The sequence below is a fragment of the Aquarana catesbeiana genome, linkage group LG09 (genome assembly GCF_042186555.1).
Source record: "Aquarana catesbeiana isolate 2022-GZ linkage group LG09, ASM4218655v1, whole genome shotgun sequence".
In the NCBI taxonomy this organism is placed as follows: Eukaryota; Metazoa; Chordata; class Amphibia; order Anura; family Ranidae; genus Aquarana; species Aquarana catesbeiana.
Window position 1 is genome coordinate 202858736 of NC_133332.1, and position 21094 is coordinate 202879829.

The 21094-nt window shown below is 44.9% G+C and overlaps 1 protein-coding gene across 10 annotated transcripts in view; it reads right to left on the reverse strand.

Moving 5' to 3' along the window:
* The window catches only part of BRD3 (bromodomain containing 3), a 123631-nt gene that overhangs the window by 25286 nt on the left and 77251 nt on the right, over positions 1–21094 (reverse strand). For 7 of the 10 annotated variants that reach the window (XM_073599575.1, XM_073599576.1, XM_073599581.1 and 4 more), the window contains 2 exons: positions 20440–20723; positions 3858–4156 (listed from right to left, as the gene is read on the reverse strand). In XM_073599575.1, coding sequence (XP_073455676.1) covers positions 3858–4156; positions 20440–20723 — 583 coding nt within the window. The remainder of the gene's footprint in view (positions 1–3857; positions 4157–20439; positions 20724–21094) is intronic. The other 3 variants (XM_073599584.1, XM_073599583.1, XM_073599582.1) reach the window with 1 other exon arrangement.

Genomic DNA, 21094 nt, shown 5'->3' on the forward strand with positions numbered 1-21094 from the left:
CAGGACCCTTTTTTCCACACCTGAATCCCATTGCACTGTATTTTGCAATCTGTTTCAGGGTGTCGTAAATCTAACATTGACACTTACAGCAAATCGCATGGACACCATGCGATTGCTATGCGATAGGGAAAAATGCAGCAGATCTTGTGCTTTTCGCGCATTGCATCAGTGTGAACCAAGGCTACACCCAAAAAGAACATTTAATCAAGTATGAATGGGGGGGGGGGGGGTGTTCAACAGTGTGTGCTGGAGTGTCCTTTCTTCATGCTTATTAACCTATTGGATCTTCCACACATGGTGGTCTTGTGTAAAGCAGAGATGGACTCCCGAGCTCTGCCACTAAACTGTGCTGCAGGAGGCTGTTAAGGGGTGTACACTGGTATGGCGGTAGGTTCAAAGGGTGGTTTTTGAGGTGTTAAAAGAGTCGAATTTAGATCTCAGATACGAGGGAGCACACAGGGAAAAGACCTGTACAAAAGTCTTAAGAATGGGTAGCTAGCAATCTTTGGAACAAGATCATAACACCCAAATAGATTTCATGGGGATCACCGATTCAGAGATAGTCCTGTCTGTCAGAACCTGGGCTTTAATGGCCAATCTGTTAAATCCTGTGAAACTGGGCGATGAACTGACCCTTGTGAGAGAAGATACAGGCAATCTGGAAAAACCCACAAAACATCTGCTAAGGTCAGAGTAGCACAACTAACAGGTACAATTCCGTGCCACAAGAATCACCAGGGTTATAAAGGCTGTACAGATCCCATGGAGTCACTGCAGCATTTACTTCTACTGCCGGATAAAAAAAAACAAAAAACAAAAAAAAACACAACTATCTAGTTTGTTGGGAAAAGATAAACTGTCCAGTTTGTTGTTGAATAGAGTCCATGTCTGGCATCCTTCACCTGTGACAGGTCCTGGAATACCTCCAGGTGAAGGAACCACTCCCTTGGGTCTAAGCGCTGTCAGCTGATGCAGCCTGCCTGCCAACAGCCCATTCTTGAAATGTAAGTGTCGGACACAGCTAGAATGTGTAGTTCCATCCAGGACAGAAATATTTCTATCTCTTATGCTGGAGCAAGACTTCTGGTTCCTCCCCGATGGCTCCTCCTGATGGCTAAGGTACACCACTGTCCGACTGAATCCTGTTTGGATGGCCTTCCAGTCAGGACGTCCAGTGTTGCAACAACAACCAAATTGCTCAAAGCTCCAGAATGTTCATAGGACAACCAAGTCCACTGTGTCCACAAAGTATCCAGTACTCCTGTGCAGCCTGATAGACTGGCATTCATTATAGAGTTTTTCCCGGCATCCATTGTAGGGTTTTTCCCGGCATCCATTGTAGGGTTTTTCCCGGCATCCATTGTAGGGTTTTTCCCAAGAAAAAAGGAGAAAGGACTCTCCCAACTCTAGTGCAGGATTCCTGAGCCCCCAAGCCACAAAAAACCCGGTCCTCAATGCAAGGCAAATTGGTCTGTCCAAGGACTAGACTGACTTGTCCCATGATGACAGAATGTTGTGATGAAGGTGTCTGGATTGCCATCTGGCAAATGAAACTGCCTCAAAAGGAGGCTACCATCACCCCAAAACTCTCATGAGTTAGAGTCTGGGAGTGGGAACTTGGGGGGGTTTTGGAAATCCAAGGTTTGTGGGCAAGCTGGGTGCCTGGTTTGGGCTTGGCTGTGGGGGTTGAGGACTGAGATCAACTCTTTTTGGGAGAGGTAAACCTTCCTGGCCTGAACTATAGGCTTCTTCTGCTGGGGCAGATCAGTAGTCTTACCCCTGGGGACATACAAGACCTAATTCCTCAATGGGTATGCAGGCGTTTCTTGCATGGCAGCTCCGCAGTTGAACATTTGAAGAGTCCTTCTTATGATCACAGACTGGAGATTCATATGGGAACAGACAGGAGACATCTAATAATCTGTCCAACACAGTGCTTATGCCTGCAGGTATGAGCTGTAAACACAATAAGAGCTTGGAAGGAGACCAGATCCCCTCTCATGGCCTTAATCCAGTCAACTAGAGTTTGGCAAGTTAGCAGTATGACCAAGGCAGGTTGCAAGGTAGGGCTAGCCAGAGAGAATAAGGTATTGGAAAAAATCTCTAATCGCTTGTCTTAAACAAAAGTGCATCTTCCTCTGGGAAGGTCAGTGCTTTATTAAGATAGGATACTGCAGAAGCCACAGAGAAGGCAACTCTCTTCTTTAAGTGTAACTATGCCCAAAACTTTTCATTTTAGTGTTGAATAAAGTAATGAAAGGTTATACAGGGCCGTTAAACATTTGGGAGGTATATACAGCTTGTCAGGAGTCTCTCAGTCCGCATAAAGGAAGGCTGGAAGGCAGAGAGTCCAATAAAGCTGTAAGCAGATCAAAAAATGATTCTGTTGGAGAATGCATGGAAGTGCACTTATAGCCTTTGCAGTCAGAGATCAAAGCTGCAATTTGGCTTAAAAATCCTGCATGACTGCGATTTAATAAAAACCAAAAGGTAAATAAAATAAAACCAAGGTGGGGCCACACCTGAAGGAGCCAAAGAAGGCTCAGAGTATGGAAGTGACTAAAGTAGAGAGCACATTTTCAGGCTATCTGGTCAGGCCCTTCAGTGGGTACACTTTAAGCAGCGCCAGAATTGTGAACGGATTGGGAGTCTGAGGGACTGGGTACACCATGACTGCTCCTCTTGTTTCTGGGATTCGATATGTCACACTGCAAAACAGGGACTGCGTAGCTCATGGTAAAAAGCATACTTACGAACCAGCTGCTGGTAGCAGGAGAAGTTGCGATGGCCAAAGGTGAGAAAGTCCCTGTAAGGTGGGCAGCAAAGACGAATAAAGGATAGTCCACATTATGATCAGGAGCAACAGTGGTAAGGTGCTTCCTCAACCCTGACAGGCAGGGAAAAAAAAAAAAACACAAAAAATGGGACACTCCACCTAGCAGATGACATCAGTTGTGTTCAGTCCCCCAGCGCTAACCTTTTCCATAAAACAGAAAACTGAATAATTTTGGTGCCAAATGGTCCTTTTAACATGATAGCCCAAGGAGCTTGCCCCGCACAACCTACTCACAAGGAGCCAAGGAAAACTCAGAGTATGGCAGGTGCCAAATGGTCCTTTTACCAAGGTAGCTCAAAGTGCTTGACCCGCACAACCTACTCACAAAATGGATTTTTGAGAGTCTATGCCACAGTTCTGGTCCTAGGATGCGCTCTGTTACCAACGAATACAGTATACACAGGTCTGCAAAGCACCACAATGCAGAGCCGAGTGTCTGAAGGTCAAATTCCAGTCAAGCCACATGTTCCATGTATGCCCTCCAAAGCTATAGTTGAGACTAGCTACCAGTTTGTAGAGAAAAAGTAAACTATTTTTTTTCTAATCAAAAGGAAACAGTAGCTAGCAAAATGGAAGACTTTCCATTCATCATTCAAGCTGGGAGAAGGGGTTATTCCAGCTGGCATTTTTTTTTTGCCAGTGTCCAAATCCTCCGGAAGTTGGCAGAATAACCCAATAGTCTTTGAATTACTGTGTCCCTCAATCGTAGAAATGTAAAAACGTTTAAGAAATACAAATTAAGCTAAATGTGTATTTATTTCTGCCTGGAGCCAACTTTTAATTCCAATAAAAGTAAAGGTAATCCTGCTTTTTATAAAATCTATTTTGGATTATAGAGCAACGATGAAGTATGGTATAAGTCGATAGTCTAAGTTCCAGATGTCCTTTTAGGTTCCAGACACAAGACAAGTTGCTAGTGTGTTACAATTTAGAAGCCTGGTACTGAAAGATATTATAAGGTTCTTTACATGCAAGACTAAACACTTCCCATGTCTGTGCCTTGTATGCAGAGATTACTCACAGAAAGGTTTGCGCTGTTTTTTTTGTAAACAAGATTTGACGTATCTCTCGAGCTCCCTCAGTGTGGTGGGTTTCAGAGTCTCAAAATCGATTTCTATCTCGTCAGGATTGGAGTCTCTTAGGGATGGTTCCCGGGACTGTATGATATGGACGACTCGGCCCAACTTTTCACCCGGGAGCCGGTTGATGTCTAAACTGAGTTGTCTCTTTTCGTCGTAGGTCATGGGTAGACCCTCTTCCTCCTCGTCTGAGTCGTAGTTGGCGGACGGAGGCTGCTTTCCTCCTTTCTTCGGTTGCTTGCTGGGGAGAGACATTTGGAAGCACAAATTAAAAAATTAACACATAAAAGTTTATCCTGTGTAGAAAGATGGAAAGTCTCATGAATGATTGAGCAAACACTATAAAGCAAAACTTTTGACAAAACGTTTTAAACTTTCTACTGAATCAGTCATCACAGCTCTGCTGGTAGCATATTCTATGGCCTGAACTAACCCTGGTAAAGGTTCTTCATGGTGGTAAAATATTACATCTTTCAGGCAGCTTACTCCATATAAATCTGAATATGCCTGAGCACTGAAATTTTTTCAGCTGACCTCAAGATGCTAATTTTAAGTTAGAAAAGTCCAAGTTACTCATCCCTGTCTAGAAAGTACCATATAACAGGTTTAGCCCCCATTCACACTAATGTGTTTTTACATGTAGCTGCTACTGCGCTGCACAACAATGCAAATCACATTATTCTCTTTGGTGCCTATTTACAATCAATGCAGCACAGCCGCATCGCATTTTTTTTTTTTTTTTTTTTAAGGGTGCTACTTTGGTGCAGTGCGGTTTTGGCACCATAAACCACAATAAAAACACATCAAAAACATGTGTAAAGTGCATGTATGTGCTTTTGTCAGAGTTTGGTTTATAAAATCCAGTCTCCTCCCACAAAAAACACATGAAGCATGACAAGGTGTCAAAAAACCGGAGTTAGACTTACCAGCAACTATTTCCAGGACAGCCAATGGAATATAGGCAACTACTCTAACAAGAACTAACAAGAACAGGAAGCGCATCACCAAATACACTTTGAAAGAAATCCATCTGCAGAACTGGTCAGATTTAAACAAGAACCGAAGGACAAAACATATACAAACAGAACACAAGGGCAGGAATCCAGCTGTCCTGGAAGACTCCTGGAAATAGAGTTACCGGCAAGTCTAACTCCAGCTTTCCCAAGTTGTCTTCCATGACAGCCCATGAGATGATTAGCAAAAACTTACTAGATTAGGAAGGGTCAATAAAAGCCCAAAGACCTCAACCACCCTCGGGATTACCATAAATATCATAGATATGGTGGACCCAGTTATCTTACATTCTAAATAGAGAGAAAAACCAAGAGGTAGGGGACCTAGCTGCAGGAAAAACTCTAAGCCATATCAGAAGATAAGAGCTCAAAATTACGCAGGACCGATTGCAAAAAATCAATATCCATAATAAAAAGAACAAGCTCTAGTGAGGCCCTGGTCAACTAAGAAAAGATGAATGCCCCTAAAGCCTGTGTGGCCAAAGAAACAGGGCAATTGAAGCACACTTTAGGGGAAGACTTGACAGTAAAGTGGAAAAAGATTAGCCCCAACAGACCCTACATGGAATGACTAGGTCTGAACTATGGTGGAGATATTAAAACAACACTCTATATGGAATATGAGCACATATGGATCTGCTAGCTATACACAACAAATTTGTTAAATGACAACAACGCTGATACTCCAAACTACCGTGCACCTACTCCCACCTGAAAAGACTAAGCAGTAGGGAGTTGGCCTAAAAGTCAAAGAAAACAATACTTCAGGAATGTTAAGGGATGCCAAAAATCCACTAGAACCAGCCTCCAAATGCACCCTTTTTCTGTGGGGGGAGTATAGTGGCGCATAACGTCATCAAGGTAACTGACAACCGTAAACAAATAGTAGAAGCATATTCAACTAGCAGTGAGACAAAAACCTGAAATGAAGTCTGTAATGACACAAAAATACAGAATTGCAACATATCTAAGGCATGCACAAGGGTTACCATGTAAGTAGATGACCTGCAACGTGTAAAATATAGTTAAACCACCATATCAAACAATTGTCGTAGCGCAAGGACAGACACTACATAAATGCAGCAATATAAACTATCAAACCATCTTCACATGAAGCCATGGAAGAGGTATAACATTGAGATACAGGATAGACACCACACAAGATGCATAAGAACAATGCATGACATGCAAAATGGACTTCCACACAAAGTGAAGCAATGAAAAGACAAGACATTCCATAAAATGCCCTAAAACACTGGAGAAACTGAATTTCTATCCATGTACAAAGAAAGCTATTAAGAGGGAAACGCTGTAGTACAAGTGATACCACCAGCGCACATAAGTAAAGCACATATAAAAAGACGTAGTGTTATTGATTATACCACTGCACTAGTGCTGCTGAGCAAGCCCAGGACATTGTCTGTGCTCTAAATAGATGACACATTCACTACAAAAAAGTCATGTAGAGGTCTAAAACTGTGGTCTTGGGTGGATAACAACAAAAAAGCACAACAAATGTTCTCAGGGTCCTAGCGTTAAAACACTAAATTGGCTGCACAACTCTGCAAAACAAATGTTACCAAGCTGTACAAGACAAAGTCATGAAAGAGGTCAATACTGTGGAATGGGATGGACATTACATAAATGTAATATCAGAACCTACATATGTCTTGAGAGAGGTTAATACTGTGGTAAAAGATAACCCCACTACAATATGTGTGAAGGCAAAACCTAAGCCATGTAAAAATCTAAAAAGAGTTAAATATCTTCTGCTGACACAAATGCCACGTAGGAGACCCCTGCTGCTGCCACACTGATAGAAGGCTCTTCTGCATTGCCACACCTGAAGTGCATCAAGAGGACTGTGCAGTAAATTATTTAGTTTTGTTATTTATAAAGAATACATAAGGTCCATGACAAATGCATAACAGTATAACAGGGACACTCTCAAAGTAAAGGAAAATATTCACTACAAAAGAACTGGTGTAGACTGTAAATACAACCACCCAGCTGTAATAATCCTAGGTGTAAGGGCCATGAATCTGGAGGCCTCATCCAAAAGTGGACAAGGAATGTGGATCATCCAATTTGGAGGCCAAGAAAAAAAAAAGCATGAGAGGCCTTAGCTATAGCAGATTATCCAGAGAAACATCCACCCTTTGGAGTACCTCTAGAAGTTACAGGTGGCAGTAAGCAGAGGCTAAATACATTAGCAGCATGTATAAATAAACCCTGCACCTGAACTTAAGGTCCTGGCAAGAGTGTAAGCGTAGGAATCCCATGTAAACATATGACTCCACATGCAAAACCAGCAGCCCAAAATGGTTACTACACATCAGACCCAAGATGCAAAGTACAACACAAAAACTCAGCTGCAAAAGACAGACTTGTGCGAAGGCTGTAAATTTACTCTGAGACAGACCTTTATCACAGAGAAGGAGTATAGCAAAGATAAGCGCCACATAACCACTGAGGCTTATATAGGCAAATCCCGAGTGAGCGAAGGCTTAGTATACCAGGTAATAAGCCCTCCATCAACAGCTGACACTGAATCTGGGTTCACACTTACGTGAATTGAATGTGGGGTTTACCTGCATTCAATTCGCATGACAGGAGAGAGTGACCGGCTCTCGATGAAGCCGGTTCACACAGCTCCGGGGCGCCGCGGAGTGCACAGCAGAAGGGCCCTGTGCGTCTTTGGCTCCGTTTCAGGTCCGAATTCAGGCAAAAATTCGGACCTGAAAACGGTGAACAGGGACGCACCAGACCCCCTGCTGTGCCCTGCGGCCGCACATAGTGAACCCTGCCTTACAATCCTCTCGAGCTCTACACTAATTGGAATAGAAGGCTCTGTGAGACAGGTGGAAGGGCTAGGGGGGGTTAGGGAAGGGACAGACCTGCCACGCCTTCCATGCTGTAAACATAGGGGTAGGGGAGCTGGCAGCAGGGAGAGGACACAGACAATTATTTGGCTGGCTGCAGTCCGGATAGGACGGTTGCTGGGTCCGGAACCGGATTGCAGTCTGCCATTTGGTGACGACTGTACTACATAAATCCAGGTGAGAAGGAGTAGTGGGGCTAGTAAATCACCCACTAGATCCACCTTCTGAGGAACCCCTACAGCCAACAGCACAGGAGTAGGGAATTTTGGCACTGGTCAGGTTGGGTAGGGGTCTCCTAAGAACCAACGAGTGTAAGGTGGAAGCCACCTCCTTTTTTCACCGTAGAGAAGGATGCTACAATCAATGGGCGATTCCTCCCCCTCTCTCAGGAGCCATATCCTAAATGAAGTGCAGAGAGGAAATCATTCAGGACCACCCCAACTACTCATCAGAAGCCCTTCCAGCTGGGGAGTAGGTGTTCGGATCAACCTGGGGATGGAGGGGTAGCATGCTCTCATGCCGAGCTCCTTCAGGCGCCACCTGCACTGCGGTAGATAGGGAGCGCCCAACAGTGTCCTGTCACATTATGCCCAACACTGGGGGCCCCAGGTGACAGATTACAGGTTAGGCAAAAACCTAGGAGCAAACACAAGTGAGAGTAATTAGGTACAGCAACCTCCAGCTTACCTGTGTCCTGCTAGTGCCAAGGGTGCTTGCATCCGCCTGAGCTGTAGTCTGCATTGAAGAATCTGAAATGCAGTATTGCATCCTCCTCCTGTAGCGCCCTGACAGCCCGTGCTTTAAGGAAATGCTATTAAAGTCTCCAGCCAGCTCTAGCCCTTCACTGAAAATGAGGCTTGGAGCCACCTAAAATGAGGCTTGGAACCAGAACCTCCAGCACCTGGCAGCCTTCCGGTCAAACAGGAACACAGACAGGCCACAAACCCAAATGCAGCTACTGCGCGAGTCCCCTCTAAAAAGTGCACTATAGTGCAGACAGTGCACACACCCAGTCATCTGGACCCGGAGCCCATGCAGCCTGTGCCAGTCCCTGTCAAGGGGGTATGCCACTTCCAGACATGGCCTTTGCTAGGCACAGAAAGAGGAAGGGAACCACGCTACCTCCTTCCCATACTGAGGAGTGGTCTTGGAGGGCAATCTTGCAGAGAACCCTACCAGCTGCTCCCAGGGGAGCCAGATAGGTAAAGGTGTGGGTGGAAGGAAAGGAAAGCCAGAGAGACAGAGGCTTCCCTCACCCAGATTCCAGATGATGCATCTCCTCCATCCGGAGAAAATACAATAAACTGACCAGTTTAGCAGAGGGAATTCCTTTCAAAGTGTATTTGGTGATGCGTTTCTCATTCCTGTTGGAGGAGGTGCCTATATCTCATGGGTTGTCCTGGAAGATGAGTAGCACTACACTAAGGCACTGAAAAATGCATCATGCTACACAGCAGCAGTAGGGTGAACCAAGACCAAGGGCAGGTTAAGGATTGTTCATATATGCTGTATGGTAGTGATGTCATGTAAAGATGAGCCATTCAGATTACCTTCAGCAGCAGGTGCTACAGTATCATATACAGATCACACTTAGCTACTTTCAGCTCAATGAACTAATATAAAAAGGCAAGAGAGATGTGCAAATCGTACAGGAGGGTATGCAAGGGCTACATGATAACCAGTGTCCATTTACTGCACTAAAATTAGGAAAAAAGTGATTCCTGGTTGCTCTCAGTTGCTACATGGTAAATTTCATTGTTCTTGGAATAAACTACCCAGATTACAAATTGGAGCAGACGTAGAAGTCCAGGAAGGCAATCACTGAGAAATTTTGGGTTGGGCAGCTATGAAGGAAACAAGAATATTTTCCCTGCTGAGCTGGAAAATGTAGGTAGAGTGGTATTTGTAAGGGTAAACCTGATTGGGAGGACAGGAAACAAACAGATTTCCAGATAGAACAGCCCATTTCAGACAGCTATAAAAGTCAGTTACTCCTATTATAACTATTTAAAAAAAAATGTCTAGCTATATAATTTATTTTTTTGTTTTTTTAATAAACAAATATTGTTGTTCTGCCTCTGCACAGCTGAATGAGCTGGCATAATAATGGTAATCAAGAAGAGCCCAGTATTCACCTAGCCAAAATCAAACCCTATCTTTGAAAGCTTTCAAATTTCTGCATTACTTTTATAAAAGATACAAGAACAAATGTAAGCACTCAAGGAATATTAGAGGAAGAAGACCTTGTGTGTCACATGATCAGCCTGAAATATTCAGAAAAGGGAGCACTGGGGAATGCGCCCAGGGTTAGGGGAGATTGCTTTAAAGTGATACTAAAGGCAAGCTTTTCTTTTTCGTTTATAATAAAGGTCATACTTACCTGCAACAATAATGCACAGAGCAGTACCTTACCTCTGTCCCCCGCAGGTGTCCTTTGCTCTTCCTTCATGTGGGTGACCCCTCAACAAGCATGTGCAGGTAAGTGTTTAGGGGTGGGGATATGAGGTAGATTATGAGATGAGCATTTTTTTTACCTTAATGCAGGGTATGCATAAACATTTCAAAGTCCAACTCCTGGAAAAGTAAAACTCTTTCCTTGCAGTGGGGAAAGGCTTTTTTAGGTCTAGGAGGAAGTAGCTTTACTGACTAGATCCACGACTTCCCCATGCGTCAGTAGTGGACTGTCCCTGTCATGGTCTTTATGATGTCAGGGGCATTTGACTGCTGGAATGTAAAGGAGAAGAGGCTGTGGGGACCAGTCTTGCAACACGAATGAGCCTGCAAGAGTAGAGGAGAAGATAAGTAAAACCACTTTTCATGGTCCCCTTAGCTGCAATCGACAAGCACTTAAACCTTGCAGTACAGAGGCAACCCCACTGTAAGGTAAGATTTTTACTTTCCCTGGAGTTCAGCTTTAATGACAGTTGGGCTGATTGTAGGAACTGCTGCAGACTCATCACCTAACAGCATTTTGTGTTTCTTACTTCTTAACTCCAGACACTCTGCACCTACAGGAAAAGTAGTTTAACAACAAGCACTCTTGAAAAGGTGTAATTGTCTTCCATAAGAGCTGTCCTAGCCAAATAAAGATTGCTTCAACGGCCTGGATGCACAAAATAAATCTGGCTATTAACATTTATGGGAAAACCAAAACATTTAAAAACGTTGATCCGGGATCAGATTGTGTTTGTGGATCACAAAGAAAAGTTTTCCCTCAGTTAAACGGAATATTTTACAAGTGTTTTTTTTTTTGCCTTACTGTCCAAGATGTTTTGAGTGTATGCTACCCCAAAAATAAAAAAGGTCCTATATACATGTTGGCTTATTCTTCTTCATATACTTCTTAATGTATCCTTATACAGTTTTTAATTCTTCTACTGCTAAATACCTGGTGATACTAGCAGTTCTCCTGCAGTCCTTTGTGAAACTGATCACACAAAGCTGGAAATAGATCCATGCTGGTGATCAGTTTGCATCCATGGGATCATTGTTAGGGGATGCAGTACACACACATATATACATTATATATATATATATATACATTATATATATATATATATATATATATATATATATATATATATATATATATCTATAGCCCTTAATAAAATTTATGTTATCAGGGCTCAAAATATCAAGTCCTGAGCTACTAGCCAGGCCTCAAGGGTTACTCGCCACCAGTTGCCCTGTCCAACCCCTACCATGCCCCGCCCTAATCCCACCCCTAAGCACGCCCTGATAAATTAACTCATGAAATATCACTTAAATGTTTTATGCTGAATTATGTTATAAAAATAGGATTTTTTAAGACAGCTTACCTGTAAAATCCTCTTCTTTCGATGGACATCACGGGACACAGAGCCACAGTAATTACTGATGGGTTATATAGGGTATCACTGGTGATTGGACACTGGCTCACCCTATCAGAAAGTTCAACCCCCTATATAATCCCTCCCCTTGCAGGGATACCTCAGTTTTGTAGCCAAGCAATATAGTGTATTAGAAGAGGGGCGGGACCTCTGTCCCATGATGTCCATCGAAAGAAAAGGATTTTACAGGTAAGCTGTCTTAAAAAATCCTATTTTCTTTCTCGAACATCATGGGACACAGAGCCACAGTAATTACTGATGGGATGTCCCAGAGCAATGCTGTCTGAGGGGGGAACCACAACCAAGTAGGGTGCAATCAGACCTGAGGACCCTGTACCGCTGCCTGCAGCACACTACGCCCAAAGGCGATATCCTCATGCCTTCTCACATCCACCTGATAGAATCTGGTGAATGTATGGACTGAAGACCAGGTTGTGGCCTTGCAGATCTGAGCCATAGAGGCCCGGTGATGCCCTGCCCAAGAAGCACCAATAGCCCTTGTGGAATGTGCCCTGATCTGAAACTGAGGAATCTTCTGTTTCAAACCGTAAGCCTGAATAATGAACTGTCGAATCCATTTAGAAAGGGTAGCTTTTGATGCTGCCTGTCCTCTATTGGGACCCTCTGGCGGCACGAACAAAACATCCGTTTTGCAAATCTGAACAGTTGCCTCGAGATAGGCCTTGACTGCTCTTACTACATCCAACGAATGTAGTGATCTCTCTTCCGAAGAACAGGGATCTGGAAAAAAGGAAGGCAGAACAATGTCCTGGTTTAAATGAAAATCAGAAACCACCTTTGGTAAATAACTAGGATGAGGGCGCAGTACCACTCTATCCCTGTGTACAATCAAATAAGGCTCCTTACAGGAAAGGGCTGCTAGTTCTGATACTTTTCTCGCAGGAAGAAATAGCCACCAAAAAAAAATAACTTCCTTGTCAACAAGATCAAAGGAATCTGACTTTTTGGTTCAAATGGCTGTTTCTGTAACACAGACAGAACCAAGTTCGAGTCCCAGGGGTTTAGGGGCGCCTTAACCGGAGGATTAAGACGCGTCACCCCCTGTATGAAGTTTCGCACCAAAGAATGCGAAGCAAGTGGCTGTTGAAATAATACTGATAAGGCCGAGACCTGGCCCTTGATGGTATTCAAGGCCAGCTTCATCTCTAAACCCAACTGTAGAAAATCAAGAATTCTACCTATCCCATATTTTCTGGGATGCCAACCCCTGGATTCACATCAGGATACATAAGCTTTCCAGACTCTATGATAAATCATTCTGGAAGCTGGCTTCCTTGCATTGATCAAGGTAGATATCACAGAACCTGAAAGCCCACGACTCTTCAGAACATGGGTCTCAATAGCCAAACCGTCAAATTTAGCCTTTGTAAGACAGGATGGAACACTGGACCTTGAGATAACAGGTCTGATCGTACCGGTAGTGTCCACGGGGAACCCACCCTCATCCTTACTATATCCGCATACCACGTCCTTCTGGGCCAAGCGGGGGCCACCAGAAGTACTGAATTCCTTTCCTTCCTGATCCTGCGAAGAAGTCGCGGCAGTAGCAGAATAGGCGGGAATGCATAAATCAGTGAGAACCGATGCCACGGAATCACCAACGCATCCATCCCGCATGCAAGAGGATCTCTTGTTCTTGCCACAAATCTGTCTATCTTTTTGTTGAATCGGGATGCAAAGAGATCTACATCTGGGACCCCCCATCTTTGGCATATGTTCCAAAAGACGTCGGGATGTAGAGACCAGAAGTACATCTTTGCCAGCACACCATGGATCAGCAGACAAGGTTGTCCAAAAAAGGTTTTTTAATCGAAAATGGTCACATCACAAGGGGGGTGCAACGTTTTGGGGCCGCGCAGGACCCCTTCGTCAGGCAAGTGATGCCTGACGAAGGGGTCCTGCGCGGCCCCGAAACGTTGCACCCCCCTTGTGATGTGACCATTTTCGATTAAAAAACCTTTTTTGGACAACCTTGTCTGCTGATCCATGGTGTGCTGGCGAAGATGTACTTCTGTTTGATGCTTCCAGAACCCAACTGGTAATCGTTACAGCACCCATTAATGCTCTATGCCGTTTACCCGGGAACGTGTGCGACTGGAATATTGAATTGACTGGGGATGTAGAGACCATTCCCCTGGAAGTAATTTCTGGCGACATAAATAGTCCGCCTGCCAGTTCTCCATCCCTGGAATGAAAACTGCCGATATGCATGGCACATGCCTCTCAACCCAGACTAAGATCTGGTTCACCTCTTTTTGAGCGGCTCGGCTCCTGGTGCCTCCCTGATGATTGACATAGGCCACTGCTGTGGCATTGTCGATTGTCGGACTGGATCCTGACCGGGCAACCCTGTAGCCTGATAGTCCAGGCCTTTAGGGCTAGACATACCACACGGATTTCCAGAATGTTGATGGGTAAGGTCCTCTCTGTCTTGGACCATACTCCCTGAACCGCAGACTGTTCCAGAACTGCTCCCCAACCTGACAGACTGGATTCTGTTGTTACCACCGTCCAGGTAACCGGCAGAAAGGATTTCCCCTTCTGCAGGTTTTCGGGAATGAGCCACCAATTGAGACTCTGACGAACCGCATGAGACAGGTGCATCGGAAAGTCTAATGCCTGAACTTTCTTGTTCCAGGCCGACAGAATACTGTGTTGCAGCAGTCTTGAATAAAACTGAGCATAAGGAACTGCTTCGAATGAAGACACCATCTTCCCTAGCAGCCTCATACAAAGGCCGACAGAAGGACCCTTTTTGGTCCTGACTGCCAGAATCAGCTCCCTTAAAGTAGTGATCTTTGCCTGAGGTAGAAATACTTTCTCCTGGCTTGTATCTATGATCAGACATAAATACTCCAGTCTTCTTACTGGTTTTAGGAAAGATTTTTCTAGGTTGAGGATCCAACCTAGGTGTTCCAGATACTTGACTGTGGTTCTCAAGTTCCCGTTCAAGGAGGCTACCGACCGGTCTATCAGTAGCAGGTCGTCTAGGTATGCTATGACAGCTATACCCTGAGCCCTTAATCTGGCCAGAGGAGGGGCCAAGACCTTTGTGAACACTCGAGGTGCAGTGGCTATCCCAAAAGGCAGACCCACAAACTGGAAATGGCACCCTCCTAGCTCGAAGCGCAGAAACTTCTGATGAGCAGGAAAAATGGGCACATGCAGATAAGCATCTCTGATGTCTATCAATGCCAGAAATTCTCCTCCCTGCAGGGTGGAGACTACTGTCCGAATTGATTCCATGCGGAAGGACTGAATCCTTAGGAATCGGTTCATCTCTTAAATCCAGAATGGGTCTGACATGCCCATTTGGTTTTTGGACCGTAAAAAGGTTGGAATAGAAGCCCAATCCTTGGTCCTTTGCGAGAACCATCATAATGACCTCCTGCGACAAAAGTCGCTCTAACGCTAGAAGGAGCGACTGCTTCTTCTCTGGGGACACTTGATCTGAGGAACCGAGGTGAGGGAAATTCCTGAAACTCCAACTTGTACGCTAGGGTTACTGTGGAGATTACCCATCTGTGCTGGAAGTCCTCCTGCCAGAGCTCTGAGAACTGTCGCAGTCTTCCCCCCATTCTTGCGAGCGGGGGCGCCCCTTCATGAAGAGGTCTTAGGGTTTTGCCTAGTAGGCTTCTTCCCCCAGGATTTCTTTTGTTCCTGGGGTTGACTCTTGTTTCTGAACACAGACGGAGGAGGCCGTCGAGACTGCCTGGAGGCCGAAGCCCCTGGCGCTGGGGAAAGAGTCCGTTTGAAAGAGGGACGCTTACTCTTCTTCTTGACAGGTAAGAGAGTACTTTTCCCACAAGAGATCTTCTGGATATAGTCATCCAAGACTTCTCCAAACAACCTTGCACCACGAAATGAAAACCCAGCCAGCAGCTTCTTACATGGTGCTTCGGCTGACAAATTTTTCAACCACAGGATTCTACGTATATGCTCCAACCCCAGTGAAAGACGAGAGGTTTGCACGATAGAATCTGATGGCGTCAACAACGTAACATAGGGCCGCAGGAAGGTTAGCCAACCCCTGGGCCTGCTGTTCAGGTAATACTTTGATAACCTGCTTAACATGGTCTCTTAAGTATTGACAGACTCCAATCGCTGCAACTGCAGGTTGAGCCACTGAACCTGCCAAGGAGAAAACATCCTTCAATAGGGATTCCATCTTTTTATATACAGGATCCCTGAGCATCTGAACATTGTCTACAGGACAAGTCAGACTATTATTTACAGAGGAAATGGCGGCATCAATGGCCGGTTTTCCCCACATTTTTATAAACTTTTCTTCCATCAGATAAAGTGTTGAAAACTTTTTCAGCGGAAAAAAAACGTTTATCTGGGTAATCCCACTCAGAATAAATGAGCTTTTCAAGTACATTATGAACAGGAAAAGCATGTGCTGTTTGAGGAGGCTTCAGTGACCCCAAAGAAGAAGAGGGTTCTTTAACTGATTCAGATGCGGGCAACTTAAATGTGGAGCAGACCAATCCAGTAAGGATCTGCACTAAGACTTTCTCCTCCTGGGAAGTCGCAGAGGGTCCCTCTCCACCTGATTCCTCAGAAGAGGAATTATCTGTCCCATTCTGATCCTCTGAAAGGGATTCGTCTCAATTATCCCAGAGCTCCTCTTCCTGAGGGTCTTGGGAAACAGAGGAAGGCCTAGTACGTTTTCGTCCACCGAGTGAAGATGTAATCACGGCCATTAATCTCTCCTCTAAACCACTGGTTGAGGAAAAAACCTCCTGTGTAATGTATACAGGGGCTGAAGTGCCGGAGGCAAGTATAGCCCCTGACCCCAATGGCTCCCTCTGGCTAGCCATCCCTGGCCCCTCAGGGGGGGAGGATGGTGCAGAAAGGGGGTCCTCAGTACCCGAACGAGATCCCCTAGAGTCTCTGGTTCTTGGGTTGTTTGAACCTCTTCTACCCATAGTGCAAAGCAACAAGGTGGAGGTATCACAAAATGAACACTGACTGCTGAGCGATGTAATCCGGCTAAAAGCCCCGCTACCAAAAGCCCAGTCTGGTGTTACCTAGTAAATGCTGCCTAGAAGAATGCCTGTGTCCCACCTTACATGCGACCGTCAGCTCTGTGTCCCTCCAAAGGCTGTGTGCACCTGTACATAGTGCGTTAAACCCCCCCCCCCGAATTTCGAAAAAACTAGTGCTTCCCGTGCTGGCCGACCCTCTGGAAACAATATGGAGGAAGGCTGGGGGAGGAAGGAGAGAGGCCGGTAGTGATGTGCCTGTAGCCTGTAAATGGCGGCGGCGCTCGAGCGGCGTACAACCGCTTTACAGACACCTGTGGCCTCCCCCTAGCCTGGCGGGAACATTCGTACAGGAGAAATCCCCCCATCCCATCCTACCTGGAGCCGGCCAGAGACGCTGTGCAGCGTGAGAACACTGAGACCAACATCAGCATGACAAGGTATGTGCTCTTGGCAGCCCCCGGTGGTCACAATAGGCATAGCATGCATTTACCTTAAAGGAGAAATCCTACTAGAATTAAAAAATTCTGTGGAATCTCCTCTTACCTTATCCAGCCGCAGGGTTCTGTTATACAGACCCAATCTTCACCTCTCACGATGGGCTCCGTTTGAAAAAACCGTCAGAGACTGGGGCCCCCTACGAATAGGGAGATCCACAGTTCTGGCCCTGTAAAGCACCCGGCTAGAAATTAGGCTAGAAAAACCATTTTCTAATATGCGGGGTCCAGCTCTCTAAAAAGAGAAGCGTTACAGGTAAAACCTCGTTTCTTCGGACACGAGGCCCGGGTACCATCCAAATCGGCCACAAAAGGACACTTTGAATGGATCCGGTCTGCCTGGCTTGCCCCAGTATAGGATATAGGATATTCCCTTTGGAGCTCAGCACAGGACATCTTTACACGTCCATTACCTAAGACACTGGCGTAAAAACTGAGGTATCCCTGCAAGGGGGGGAATATATAGGGGGGTTGAACTTTCTGATAGGGTGAGCCAGTGTCCAATCACCAGTGATACCCTATATAACCCATCATTAATTACTGTGGCTCTATGTCCCGTGATGTTCGAGAAAGCAAATAGATATTAACAACTTTATCTGTGTCCCCAATGCAGCTATATGTCCGCCAGTGCAGCTATGTGCCCGCCAGTGCAGCCCTGTGCCCCCAATGCAGCCCTGTGCCCCCAATGCAGCCTACCTGTGTAGGGGGAAGGGAGAGGAGAGCCGCCTCCGCTTGGTTGATCAGAGCGCGGGGAACATAACAGCTTTAATTTCAATAGCTGTGTGCGCCATCATATACAGCCCCTCATCCAGGCACTTTGATAGACAGATCACCCCTACAATACTGGGACGGGTGATCGGTCTATCAAAACGCCCAGAAAAAGAGGAGGGGCTGTATATGACAGCGCGCGGCAGGGAACACACAGCTACTGAAATTAAAGCTATGTTCCCCGCACTCTGATCAACCAGGCAGCGGTGGCTCTCCTCTCCTCACCCTTCCCCTACCATCGCTCCGACAAACCCAGGTTGCCCCCCCCGGGCAACCCACACTTGCCAGCCCTCAAAATCCACTCGCAAAATGCGAGCAGGCGAGCGGATTTTTTGAGGACTGATGTTATAATACCCAACATTCTGTTGCAAAAAGGAAATTCCTGGGCTGATACAAGTTACATAGTAGGCGAGGTTGAAAAAAGTCCATCAAGTCCAACCCATGTGTGTGATTATAGGTCAGTATTACATTGTATGACCCTGTATGTGGCGGTCGTTCAGGTGCTTATCTAATAGTTTCTTGAAACTATCGATGCTCCCCGCTGAGACCACCGCCTGTGGAAGGGAATTCCACATCCTTGCCGCTTTTACAGTAAAGAACCCTCTACGTAGTTTAAGGTTAAACCTCTTTTCTTCTAATTTTAATAAGTGGCCACGAGTCTTGTTAAACTCCCTTCTGCAAAAAAGTTTTATCCCTATAGTGGGGTCACCAGTATGGCATTTGTATATTGAAATCATATCCCCTCTCAAGCGTCTCTTCTCCAGAGAGAATAAGTTTAGTGCTTGCAACCTTTCCTCATAACGAATATCCTCCAGACCCTTTATTAGCTTTGTTGCGCTTCTTTGTGCTCGCTCCATTTCCAGTACATCCTTCCTGAGGACTGGTGCCCAGAACTGGACAGCATACTCTAGGTGCGGCCGAAGCAGAGTCTTGTAGAGCGGGAGAATTATCGTTTCATCTCTGGAGTTGATCCCCTTTTTAATGCATGCCAATATTCTAATATTCTATTTGCTTTGTTAGCAGCAGCTTGGCATTGCATGCCATTGCAGAGCCTATCATCTACTAGGACCCCCAGGTCCTTTTCCATCCTAGATTCCCCCAGAGGTTCTCCCCCCGTGTATAGATTGCATTCATATATTTGCCACCCAAATGCATTATTTTACATTTTTCTACATTGAACCTCATTTGCCATGTAGTTGCCCACCCCATTAATTTGTTCAGATCTTTTTGCAAAGTTTCCACATCCTGCGGAGAAGCTACTGCCCTGCTTAGCTTAGTATCGTCCGCAAATACAGAGATTGAACTGAACTGTTTACCCCATCCTCCAGGTCGTTTATGAACAAATTAAATAGGATTGGTCCCAACACAGAACCCTGGGGGACCCCACTACCCACCCCTGACCATTCTGAATACTCCCCCATTTATCACCACCCTCTGAATTCGCCCTTGTAGCCAGTTTTCAATCCATGTACTCACCCTATGGTCCATGCCAACAGACCTTATTTTGTACAGTAAACATTTATGGGGAACTGTGTCAAATGCTTTTGCAAAACCCAGATACACCACGTCTACGGGCCTTTCTTCATCTAGATGGCAACTCACCACCATGCTGATTACTGCTAATGATACCGTTCTCTTCACTAAAATCTTGTATACATTATCATCCCCTCCAAGAGTTTACATACTATTGATGTTAGGCTAACTGGGATGTATTTTGGGCCCTTTTTAAATATTGGTGCCACATTGGCTTTTCTCCAATCAACTGGTACCATTCCAGTCAGTAGACTGTCAGTAAAAAATAGGAACGATGGTCTGGCAATTACTTGACTGAGTTCCCTAAGTACCCTCGGGTGCAAGCCATCTGTCCCGGTGATTTATTAATGTTAAGTTTCCCAAGTCTAATTTTAATTCTGTCCTCTGTTAACCATGGAGGTGCTTCCTGTAATGTGTCATGAGGATAAACACTGCAGTTTTGGTTACTGAAGCCCCCCGATTCCCTCGTGAAGACTGAGGAGAAGAATAAATTCAATACCTTGACCATTTCCCCATCCTTTGTAACCAGATGTCCTTCCTCATTCTTTATGGGGCCAATATGGTCTGTCCTTTTTTTTTACTGTTTACATACTTAAAGATTTTTTTTTGTTCTCCTCCGCTATGTGTCTTTCATCTTCTATCTTAGCCGTCCTTATTGCACCCTTACATTTCTTGTTGCATTCTTTATAAAGTCTGAATGCTGATGATGATCCCTCAACCTAGTATTTTTTGAAGGCCTTCTCCTTTGCTTTTTTATGCATTTTTACATTGGAGTTAAGCCATCCAGGACTTTTGTTCACTCTTTTAAATTTTTTACCCAATGGGATACATTGGCTAATGCCCTTATTTATTATGCTCTTAAAGCAAACCCATCTCTCCTCCGTGTTCTTTGTTCCTAAGATTTTATCCCAAATTTATGCAGCAAAGCATTGATTAAGTGCTCTTGTTCTTACCTATTGGGAGCAGGGGCCACTGTAGTTGATGCAGTGGTGGTCGTCGTACTGTTCGCTTTCTTTGTGGGCGCTTTCTTAGGTGGAACAGGCTTGACCGGCTGGGCTGGTTTAATTTTCTTCTCCTCCTCCGTCTTCACCTTGTGCTTCTCTTTCTCTTTTTCCTTTTCTTTGTCTTTATCCTTTTTCTTCTTTTCTTTCTCTTTCTCTTTCTTTTCTTTCTTTTTCTTTGGTTTGTTGACCGGTGCCTGTGACAATGCAGCCAGTTGCTCATGTACAGCCTTCAGCTGGGAAAGAAGATAATCATTACTGCATAGCATAATTTAAACGTTCATGAATTATAAAATTAAAGTTGTTCTAAAGGCTCAAGGGTTTTTTTTTTACCTTAATGCATTCTCTGCATTAAGGTAAAAAAAAAAAAAAAAAACTTCTGTAATTAGGATTCCCCCAGCCCCCCTTATACTTACGTGAGCCCCATCTAAAACTGTATTGCGCAAAACTTATGCACAGAGCAGGCAAGTATAACATGTTTATTTTAAACCCCCCAAAAAAAGAATCACTTTAAAACTAAAGACCAAGGGAGATCATGAAAATGTGCACAGGGAGAAAAAAAACAAAAACAACAGTAATTTACAAGTGCACATGTACAACAAACCAG